Below are 12,076 nucleotides of genomic sequence, written 5' to 3'. Positions count from 1 at the left end.
TTTCGATTTTTCTTCGTCTTCCAGCAGCCATTTGTCTACTGCTAACTTGCTTTCTAAAGTAAAATTAAAGAAAGCTAGGACCCACTGTGGTTTTATCTCTAATCTTTGATATCTAGGGATACAATCAATTTTACAGCCAATACGTTACTTGGGGTGCACCCGCAGAGAAAGAGAAAACCAGTTCTGCCTTTTACCAGTTCTGCTTCCAATGCTTTTATTTTGTTTTCATATGCAGCTTTTTGAGAGGAAAGCTCTTGCCGAGCCATTTCTTTTGCAATTTGGATTCCTTGTATCATTTCTTCCTTCGCTCTCAATTGTGCCTCTTTTATTTCTGCTTCAAGTCTACAAAGTAGCAAGATATTCACAGAATATATTAAGAATCCTCTATATACCATAGTTCTTAATCAATTTAAAATGTTTCCACTAAACAAAAATTTTAAACTCAAAATTTTCCGATACTCAACCAACAGTATTCTTAAACTTTTACTGCTCTTAGAATTGTTTACACCACACAATATAAAAGGATAAAAATTTGCTTATTTCTAATTTGGTTACTAGAGCAGATACCTGATATTTAAGTAAATATATTTTTCTAATCTTAAAGAAAATAAGTCATATAAAAATATGATGTCATAGTGAACACTGCAGTAAATCTTATAGCTAACATTACAATAAACATAAAATTTTATGTTTAATAATGGTTACTACAAAAATTTTATTTCAAATATCAGTAACTTTTAATTCACGTTTAAGTCATAGATTAGGAAAAAATTGAAATAACTAAAAATAATATGAGAGCTGATAAAATAGATAGTATAATATGTTTTCAACCATCTATAATAATTTGACATTTTGATAAGTCAAAACATTAAATTAGCATTGTCATCTTTCAATATGTAAGGGAAAAAGCATCAAGAAATACAGAAAACTAAAAGTTTCTTTCTTCCCAATAAAATCAACGCTTTAGCAAGTACTGTATAGAAATTTCCATTCCCAATTTTACTGGAAAAAAGAATAGCAAAAGAAAGGAGGCTAGCAGTGACCAGGGCCCAGGGCAGGAGGGGGGCCAGAGGGAGAATGGAGAGTCAGTTTAATGGTACAGTTTCATTTGGGGGTGATGAATAGTTTGATGGTTGTACACATTGCAAACATACTTAATACCATTGAAATGTACATTTTAAAATGATTAAAGTAGTAAATTTTATGTTACATATATTGTACCATAATTTTTTTTAAAAAGAGCAAAAGCAAGTTCAGACTTTTAAAAGATAAACAAAGTAGGGGGATGCTTGGGTGGCTCAGTTGGTTGGGCGACTGACTTTGGCTCAGGTCATGATCTCACAGTTCATGAGTTTGAGCCCTGCATCGGGCTCTGTGCTGACAGCTCAGAACCAGGAGCCTACTTCAGATTCTGTGTCTTCCCCTCTCTCTACCTCTCCTCTGCTCATGCTCTGGGTCTCTCTCTCAATAATAAATAAATGTAAAAAAAATTTAAAAAAAAAAGATAAAGTAGGATTAGCCCAGTCCATAACAGTCATTCTGATTCCTCCTCTTTTCATCTTCTTTGTTCATCAAGCCTGGTTGATTCTTCCTCCTTGATACTCTCTCTCAGATCCCACCACACTGTACTTCTCTGACTTCGACAATCTCTGAACTGCATTTGCAATCTACACTCACTCTGACTCTAATCCATTCTCCAGACTTGGCTCATGGTGAGCTCTAAAAACGTGATTTCTGATCATGTCTGTCTCTTGTCTGCTTAAAATTCTTTAATGACTCCATATTCTTTAAGATAAAGTCCAAACTCCATAGTATTTTATTTACGTATACTTCACCAATTAGTTTACTAGGATACTGCTAAAATTAGAAATCCTACAATATTGCAGGAACTAAAAATGGGGCAAAGAAAAAAAAGGTTACACTCTCCCTGTTCTGCTGGCTAACTTCTAACAGTCTCTTGGGACTCCATTCCATTGGATGTCTTCTTATCACCTAGAAAACTTTGCTGATTCCTGGTTGGGGCCAGGAGTACCCCTCACTCCATAAACTGCACACAGTGTAGGACTCTGTCATGGAACTCTATCACAACTATGTCTCAGACCATGAGATGATAAATTCCTCCAGGGGAGTAGTTAACTTTCAGCTATGTTTTGTATTTCCTAGTATGGTGACAGATACATAACATCTGCTCAATAAATGCTGTTAAATGAATGAATGTGCCAAGAGAAAGATCATATCACCAGAAACTAACACCCAAAGAATTAATACTGGAGACACACAATAGGATTAACTCTCTCTTGTAGACTGCTCTCATATTCTTACTATTTCTTATTAACAATAATACTTACTGTGATCTCTGTGCCATGAGCAACTCATTTTTTGCAAATTCAAAGTCTTTTGGACCCTCACTTATAAGAGTATCTCTACCAGATGGCCTTTTTCCTTTCTGGACTTCTACTGGATGATTAAATCTAAAATAATGATCTCCACCAAGAATCACCCGATCACCCTAAAGCACACAAAAAATTTACTACTTGAGGTGAGTTTGAACCACAAACTTACATGGGACAAATCATTAATCTCAACAATTCAATATAATCTAATATGGTAATAATAAAAATAAAAATCATAGCAACTAACATTAAATATTTTCTATATGCCAATCACTGTGTTAAACAACTTACATATACATTATCTCATTTATGTCTCACAACAACCCAATGAGACACTACTGTTATTTCAACTTTAGGAATGAGGAAGCTAAAGAGCACAGAACTTAATTAACAATAAGCACTCGCTGAGCTTACAATTTGCAAACACTGTGTTAAGAACTATACATTATTTCATTTAAGCCTCCCCTACCCCGAAAAGTAGGATATATATGAAGTGACCAAAGGTCTTGCTTTGTCTGCAACACACTGGTTTATGCCTGTTCTCCCACTGTAATTATTGAAAATGTTCTCGGGGTACCTGGGTGGCTCAGTCAGTTGAGGTCAGGTCATAATCTCATGGTCTGTGGGTTCAAGCCCTGCATCGGGATCTGTGCTAACAGCTCAGGGCCTGAAGCCTGCTTCAGATTCTGTGTCTACTTCTCTCTCTGCCCCTCCCCGGCCTATGCTTTCTCTCTCTCAAAAATAAATAAATAAACATTAAAAAAAAAGAAAAGAAAAGAAAATGCTCTCAAAAGTGTCCCGCTTTGGGTGATATATAATCACCCTAGTTAAATAATTTTTTTCAAAGATCACCTAGCAAATGACCAGGGCTTCAACCTTGTCTGGCCTAATTCCAAAGCCCAGCTCTTTACTGGACATATAATGATGTTATCAGTGGTCAGCTCTTCAGGTACGGGTTTACAGTGATACAACCTGTGTCTTTACACAAAGGCAATTAGTAAATTAATAGAAAAGATAATTTTAGAACTAAAAAATCCTTAATCTAGTTCATTACCTTATCTTAGGAGAAAACTGGGATTCACATGAATTAAAAAACTTACCCAAAGTGAAACAATTTGTTATATTTTTAGCACCAGCTAACTTACATGATGTAATACTGTGGATTCCAAAATATGTTTTCCATTTATATATGTCTTTGCCTCTCCGACTGGGATGATACTCACTATCCCATCAGAATTGTTTATAATACTGTTAAGATAAGAAGCACATTGTTATAATTACAAGACAGATGAAAAAGTAAGAAATGGGCAATATGAAATCATCCTGCTTGGGCTATTCCTTTGGTGTTAAGGCTCATATCAATTTCTGACTAAAAAAACTTAAAATTCTTTTATTTTCCTCCAACTATATTTTGAACTTTTGGTGAAAAAAAAGCCTGGCTTATTTAGAAATTCTGTCCACCAGTGGTAGGAAGGATGTTCACTGTATATATTTTGATAACAACTACTTTTAAAAAATACCAATCCTCTCCCCCAAAATAAAATGAAATAAATTCAAGGAAAAAACATTAGAAGATTGACAATAGTGACCTATGAATGAAACAGTTTTAAGTGTTTTATTTTTTAATTTCTGGTTTTATGTAGGAGTTCTAAAGATGCATAGGAAAACAAACATTCTCTTCTCATGAAAAGTAGGGTAATACAGAAGGAAAAGCATGGAAGCACTTAGATGCTTAGATTAGACTCCTTAAATCTAATTAACTGGACCCTGACACTATGGAAAATCAGCTATAAATGCTACATGTTCCTTTGAGTCTTTTTATTTAGAGAATAGGAAAGACACTCCAAAGTCATCTTTGGATTAACTTGACAGAGAGGAAAAAACAGCAGCAAAAGCTGAGTCCTAACCCAAAACCTCTAGCTGTTGATTCGGCTCCAAGATCTATAATTAAAGAATAACAGTTCAAATGGAGCATCTAGAGAAAAGAATCTGGAAGGAATAGCTCACCCCTAAGCAATACATCCTTCCTACCAGTCTAGGGTCTTAGCCAGGTAAAGATTTAAACAATATCTACTTGTTCTGATTCCTTCTCTCTCCTAGGTCTATCTACTCTAACATCAAAATTCCTTGGCCTGGCATTCTGAACTCTCCACAATCTGGCTTCAACCACCAACATTCTTTACCCATCACTGTTTCCCCATAAGAATCCTATCTTATACTCAACCATCCATATCAGAACCCTGAATTTGCCTTGACATCAGCTTCTCTCTTTTGAGTCATTTCTTCAACATAGGAAGAATGTTATCGCTTCCACCCTTCAAGGACCAACTTAAATGCTAGAAGCTTGGAGTGCCTGGGTGGCTCAGTTGGTTAAGTGTCTGACTCGGTTTTGGCTCAGGTCATGATCTCACAGTTCATGAGTTCAAGCCCCACATCAGGCTCTGTACTGATGGTATAGAGCCTGCTTGGGATTCTCTCTCTCCGTCTCTCTCTGCCCCTCCCACACTCTCTCTCTCAAAATAAATAAACTTAAAAACAATTTTTTTTTTAAATGCTAGAAGCTTGTCTTTAGGATTCAAACTATAAGTGGACTTTACTTCTAAGCACTAAGAATGCAAGACCCATGTAACATTAATACACATTGATAGCTACTGAAGTTCTTTCATTCATTAAGCCCCCATGTACTAGATATGTCTCAGCAATGAAGACAGACACAAACCCAGCTGTCATAAAGCTCACTGTGTGGTGAGTAAGACAATAGTGATGAGTGTACTAAAAGGGGAAATACAGACTGCCAGGCAAGCAGGGGACTTCCTAGTCCCCTACTGGACTATTAACACTTTGGGATTATGTCATGTATCTTTGCCACTGGTGTAAATAATAGTAGATTTATTTGTTATAGAAAGCAGTGAACTAATAGAAGAACAAAAGGACCTGAAGAAGGGGATTTGCCATACTAGATACAAAGACATTATAAAGCTCAAACAATTAAGACTATGGAGAGTATTAGTGAGAAGAAAAAGATTCCCATATTTTTGGAAATTTTTTATATGAACACTACAGATCACAAAAGAAGCAATTATACTATTTAATATATGATACTGGGAGAATTGGTGATTCACATGAGAAATAAATGAATTTAGATCCCTACTTGACACCAAACAAAAAACCCCAGAACTACTTAAGGACTTAAATGTGAAAGCAAAACTTCAAAACATCTAGAAGAAAATTTAGAACATCTCTATGACATCAGCGTGGAAAGGATTTCTTAAAGAAGACACAACTGTTGTAAAGGGAAAAGATTGATGCTATGTACTACAATAAAATGAAGAACTTTGATCCATCCTAAGGCACAATAAGAGAGTGAAAAGATAAACTACACACTGGAAAAAAAAGATACTTGCAACACACAAAACAAAGGCTTGGCAATGAGAATATATAAAGAACTCTTACAAACTACCAAGTAAAAAAACAATCCAACTAAAACACAGACCAAAGACATAAATAGGCAAGTCACAGAAAGACAAACTAGTGGCGCCTGGGTGGCACAATTGGTTAAATGCCCGACTCTTGATTTTGGCCCAGGTCATGATCTCACAGTTCGTGAGATGGAGCCCCATATTGGGCTCTGCGCTGACAGCCCAGAGCCTGCTTGGGATTCTATCTCTTCCCCTCTCTCTGCTCCTCGCCCACTTGCTCTCTCTCTCTCAAAATAAACATTTAAAAAATAAAAGAAAACTAAAATGGCCAATACATGAAAGACGATTAGTCAAAGAAATGCAAAAAGAATCCACAATGAGATACCATATCATGTCTACCATACTGGCATAAATTAAAGTCTGAGCATACCAAGTGTTGACAAGGATATAGAATAATAGGTACTCTCAATGCCAATGGAAGTAAAAACTCATAATCATCTTGGAAAACAAATTTAGAAAACAAATTTTGGAAAACTAATTTGGAAAACACTTTGGAAAACAAATTGAAAATTATTTTGGAAAACAATTTGAAATTACTTTGAAGTAAAGTTGAATAAGAACATATCCTATAATCTCAAGTATTCTTAGATATAATCTAAGAGTGTTTCCCAAACTTTAAAAATTAATATTATTTTAGCATAATTAGACCATCATAATATTTATACAGCAGATCAGGGTAAACGGAAAGGCTGCTCACAGTTAAACATGACTGGTCTGGTAGGTCAGGCCTCCCAAGTTCCTACTGGCTACCACTTGAAGGCTCGCATCTCAGTTTATCATCTGAGAAACTTACTCTAGAGAAACTCTCCACATTTGTACCCAGAGGCATGTATAAGAATAGACACAGCTGTAACGTGGTAACAAAAAATTAGAAACAATCCAAATGTCTATCGACAAGAGATATACTGTAATAATATAAAAGATAGATAAATACACCTAATAAGATACTTCACAGCAGTAAAAATAAAAGAACATCAACATGAATGAGTCTTGAAAACAACATGGAGCCAAAACAGTTTACGTACACTGTCATCCCAACAATATGTATATAATCATTCAATTCATATGAACAAAATTCACATCGAACAAAAAACTTTTAATTTGTCAATCCAACCAAAAATCTTGCCATGTAAGATGGATAGAAGTTTGGGGTGTCTGGCTTGCTCACTCAGAAGAGCATGTGACTCTTGATCTTGGGGTCATGAGTTCAAGCTCCACATTGGGTGTAGAGATTACTTAAAATAAACTTAAAAAATAAAAAAAGATGGATGGAAGTTTAGTTTAACGTCAATGATTATCATTCCAAGAAAAGAAATGATCCCTCAACCAAGAGATCACATACACCAAAACAGAAATAGCATTACACTGTACCTCACACTGAGAGTAATTAACCTATCTTCCTTGCGAAACACGCAGAATGTCAGTTTGCCTTGGCTAAAAGATGCATTTGAAGAATTATACCAAAGAATCAGTATAAATGAACTCCTCACGTGAAGGAAACCATACATTACCAAGATACAGAGCCTATTTAAAAATGAACAGGTGCCTTTTTATTTTTAGAAGAATGACATACCAGTGATCATCAGCAATCAGCACTCCAGATAACTGAATATCATGGCTTGAGTTTGGTCCATACTTTCCAACAGTCGTTGTTCCTTCTTTTATCATATATAACAGCATCTCTGATAGCTGAGGATCTTCATTGAGATTGACAAGGTTTGGCAAATGGTTGTCCATTTGAAATGTAATTCCTGCTTTCTAGCAGAGATCAGAGAAAACAAATGAACCTTAATGACAAGCATCAAATTATTAAATCCACCTAAAATAAATGGTCTATGTTAAACATTAAAATCACCGTATGTGAAGTCTCAATAAAGGTTTCTTAGACTCCCTACTTCATGACTTCTCTATGACTCTTACCATCATACTTCTTAGACTTTTAGAGCTATGCTAACCTTTCTTTGATCTTCACCATCCTCAGCCCTCTCATACAACAATCCATCATCCCCAAACTGTGCCTATTCTTATTGACTGATTGTCTTTAGAATGGGTCAGTTCCTTTTGCTGTGTCTGCTGCCATCACCTTAGTTCACACCCTTATCACCTCATACTTGAACGACTGCAGCAGCCTCCTGATCGCCCTGTCAACAATTCCTCCTGTCTTCAGTCCATCTTACATCCTATACCAAATTAATGCTCCTGAGAGAGTATTCTCAAAATGTCAACTCCCTGGTCAGTTTCAATCACTTTCCGGTTCACACAGGATAAAACAAATTTCTTAGCTTGAAAATCAATAAACTAACCATAACATATGCTGCCAATTTTATCTCCCTATGACCTTATAGAAACTGCCTGCTCCCATAAAACTGATCTACACATCCTCTTCTGAGCACACCTTAAACTTTTATACCTTTACTCTCACATAATTTTCCTTTCCTAGAATGCACTCTTCCTTTTTTCTGCCTATCAAAATCTTGCCCAAGCTTCAAAGCCAAATCTTCAAAACTCAAATCTCACTTCTGTGAAGCTGGACTGACCACTACCAAGGAATATTCCACCCTTCTGCTCAATTCTTATGATACTCTGCCTACCAATCATTTGAAATGTTTCCTTCACTGCCAATACCTTTGCCCTTGACCCATGCTCTCCCATCTCCCTTTAGAACCTCATTCCATTAAGGGCTTTTGATTCCTATAAAAAAGTTTAAGTCAGGGTGCATGACTCAGTGAGTTAAGCGTCTGACTCTTGTTTTCAGCTCAGGTCATGATTTCATGGTTTCTGAGATCAAGCTCTGCATCAGGCTCAGAGCCTGACAGCATGGAGCCTGTTTGAGATTCTCTCTCCCTCTCTCTCTCTGCCCCTCCCCTGTTCAGGCTTTCTAGCTCTCTCTCTCTCAAAAATAAGTAAATAAATTAATTAATTAAAAAAAGTTTAAGTCTCTTCCATCCTTTAAAGAAACAAAACCAAAAGGAACAAAATAAAACTTCCCCACAATCTCATAGCCCCTTCCTGATTCCTTCAATTCCCACTTGAGGTTTTCAGGTTTACATGTATGGCTCTATTTCCTTAGTCATTCTTTAACCCACTGTCGTCGGACTTCTTTGACCACACTGATGACTTCATAATTTCACAATGCAATGCACACACTTCAGAAACCTGGGATCATTCTTTACTTTTCCATTTCTCTCAACACACACATCGAAAAACACCCTCTGCGCCTATCAATTTTAACGCCTTTCTATCTCATGAATCCAGCTCCTCCACTAGACATTCCCCCACCACTTCTTTCCTCCAAGCTCTTACCATCTCTTGCCTTAAACATGGTAACAGGCTCCTACATGAATAACCTCCCCACACATCATCAGTCTTTCCTCCGTCAAATCCACCATTACCAGAATCATCTATTAAAACACAAGTCTACTCATGTCACTCCCTTTCCATTTAGAGCCCTTCAGTAGCTCCTAGTCACCTAAATTCAAATTCGTAACTATGTCATGATCTGAATCTTGCATCTCCCTCCAGTCTAATCTCTGTCACCAGCATTAATATACAAGTCAATTCCGTGAACATCCACACTGTGTTGTCCCTCCATGATTCTGAATATGGGACTTCCTGCTTAGAAATCTTGACTTTGGTAGCCTAACAAAATCTTGTCTCTTTCTCTTTAAAGTCCTCCTTAATAACCATCCCCATCAAAGTTAATTACTCCCTCCCATCTCCTGCTCTCTACCTTTTATACGCTTTTCATTGCATTAGATTGAACCACATGACCCCATGACCCTCCCAGTGTTCAACCATTTTTTACCTAAAAAATGGCAGTGTCATATGGTTCAACTGAGTCAAGTCAAACTGCATTTCTGTCATCTATTTACATTTTGTAAACCTCCCTTCAGATCACATGCTCTCTGAGGGCCAAAACTACATTTTATTCATCTTGGGCCACCCCCATGCCCAGCACAGCACAAATATTTAATATTTGTTGAACCAAAGTAAATAGAATTAGATGGTTTGTTTATATTTTAACTTTCCAACACAGCCATGGGCTCTAACTAATCACAATCTTTATCTCGACACTTCTTTACACTAGTTCTGTTTATGGTATTGCTTTGTACAGAGTCAGTATGCGATGAGCATTTGAGAAATTAGATTTGCATATTTACTGTCATCTTTATTTAATTTTCAAATCAGTTTAGAGAGTTGAAATGATACCTGTAACTCCTTTGTTTCTTGAAGTTTTCTTTTTTCGGCTTGTTCAAATTTTTCTTTCCAGGCTCTTTCCAAAGACAAAAATAATAGAGTTAAAAATATCCAGACACGTAATACTGAGACTCAAAAGACCATCAATAAAGATTAGGAAGCCACTTCGGGATATTTAACAAATGACAGTCTGGGATGGACTGCTCTGTTCACACAGAAAGTAGAGAAACAGAGCTGCAGACCCCTCCCAAGGTCCTCCCTCTCCACCAGCCCCAGCCCCACCAGTCCAATGACTCCAGACAACACCCTGACATCTGAAGTACTGACTACATTCCACCTGTGCATCTCTGCCATGTCTCTTTCCTGTTGATGCAGTTTCATTCTTAAGGATGTAATTTCTTGCCGGCACAGCCTATATCGTTCGGGGTCAATATTTCGGCTGTTTCTTTGAGCAGCTTTTAGCTTTTCAATTTCCGCTTTCAATTCTAAATATTTGTAAAAAGATGCATGATTAACAACATCTGATATGTAATAACTACCACAGGAGGCTTAATCCTCCAATCTTACTTGAAATTTTAAATATTATTAAATAAAACAATATTTGCAGAAATCAATTTTACTTTACTTACATTACCTATAAATCCCTACTTAACCTGAAAAAGTGCTCCCATGTTAATGAATCCCCCCCCCGCGCCCCACAGCCTCATAAACACTATGGCCATATAATGTAGTGTCCAAAGTGGGACACTTGTGAGAAGGAAAGGCAGAACTATTCATCACACTGAGACAGCAGACATAAACCAGGACTGCCCTGGCAAACCTTACTCATAAAAACATGTTTGATAAAAATCAAAGATTTTTCAAGCTGGAATTCAGAATACTTATTTTTAATGAAAACAGCCCTATTTGTGAAAGAGAGGGGAATCGAAAAGGGAGAAAATGGACTGTGATACAATAAACTCGTTCTTCTCTGGCCTTCTCCTCTGAAGTAGCTATTCACCCTCTGCTGCTCAAAAGGACCAGAGGACAAAGGACTATGACAAGATGGTAGTTCCACATAAGCCAAGAGAAACTGTACAAATCAAGGGTTCCTAGCAGGTGTTCAAGCCCATCCTCAGCAGGTGATTCCCAAAAGATAAACAGAATGTAGTATTTAGCATAAATGAAGTTAGGCCTTTGCTAGAAACTCAAGCCTTTAGATCACTATCGTATGTATGTATGTATGTATGTATGTATGTATGTATTTATTTATTTATTTTTAATTTCTTTTTTTAATCTTTATTTATTTTTGAGAGAGAGAGAGACAGAGCATGAGCAGGGGATGGGCAGAGAGAGAGGGAGACATAGAATCTGAAACAGGCTCCAGGCTCTATGCTGTCAACACAGAGCCTGATGTGGGGCTTGAACTCAAAGACTGCAAGATCATGACCTGAGCCAAAGTCGGACGCCCAACTGACTGAGCCACCCAGGCATCCCTGTATTTTATTTTATACATGGAGAGAGTGCATGAGCAGGGAAGAGGGGCAGAGGGAGGGAGAGAGACAGAGAGACAGAGAGACAGAGAAAGAATCCCAAGCAGGCTCCACACTCAGCACAGAACCTGATGTGGGGCTCAATCCCACAACCCTGGGATCATCACTTGAGCCGAAATCAAGAGTCAGACGCTCAACCGACTGAGCCACCCAGGCACCCAGGATCACTATCCTTTAGATCAATGAACTAAGCAAGAGTAGAGCTGATAAACAGAATGACAATGGAGAAAAGGTCATAAGAGAAAAAATAATAAATAATATTATTGTTATTTTGCTGTATGCATCTATGGCTCAGTCTGTAAGATGATTTTGCTATGCTTGCTATTTCCCCTTTACCCACTCTCTGTTTTCTACACAGTTTTCCTGATGGTTTCTTTATTCTCTTTCCCATTGTCCTTCCAGTTCACTTCCACCATCACTGTAGAATGATGACTAAAATCTATTATAAATAAGTATGAAAGAAAAATCTTTAATT

General features: G+C 37.1%; 1 protein-coding gene across 1 annotated transcript in view; it reads right to left on the bottom strand.

Annotated features, from left to right (window-relative positions):
- Positions 1-12,076, bottom strand: part of KIF14 (kinesin family member 14) — a 56,920-nt gene that overhangs the window by 29,916 nt on the left and 14,928 nt on the right. Inside the window, exons 12-17 of the mRNA XM_045456570.1 lie at positions 10,407-10,554; positions 10,082-10,145; positions 7,446-7,630; positions 3,539-3,641; positions 2,349-2,509; positions 195-342 (exon numbers count right to left, since the gene is read on the bottom strand). Coding sequence (XP_045312526.1) covers positions 195-342; positions 2,349-2,509; positions 3,539-3,641; positions 7,446-7,630; positions 10,082-10,145; positions 10,407-10,554 — 809 coding nt within the window. The remainder of the gene's footprint in view (positions 1-194; positions 343-2,348; positions 2,510-3,538; positions 3,642-7,445; positions 7,631-10,081; positions 10,146-10,406; positions 10,555-12,076) is intronic.

The sequence above is a fragment of the Leopardus geoffroyi genome, chromosome C3 (assembly GCF_018350155.1).
Source record: "Leopardus geoffroyi isolate Oge1 chromosome C3, O.geoffroyi_Oge1_pat1.0, whole genome shotgun sequence".
NCBI lineage: Eukaryota > Metazoa > Chordata > Mammalia > Carnivora > Felidae > Leopardus > Leopardus geoffroyi.
Note: the sequence above shows the minus strand (reverse complement) of the source record. Positions and strands in the feature narration are given on the sequence as shown.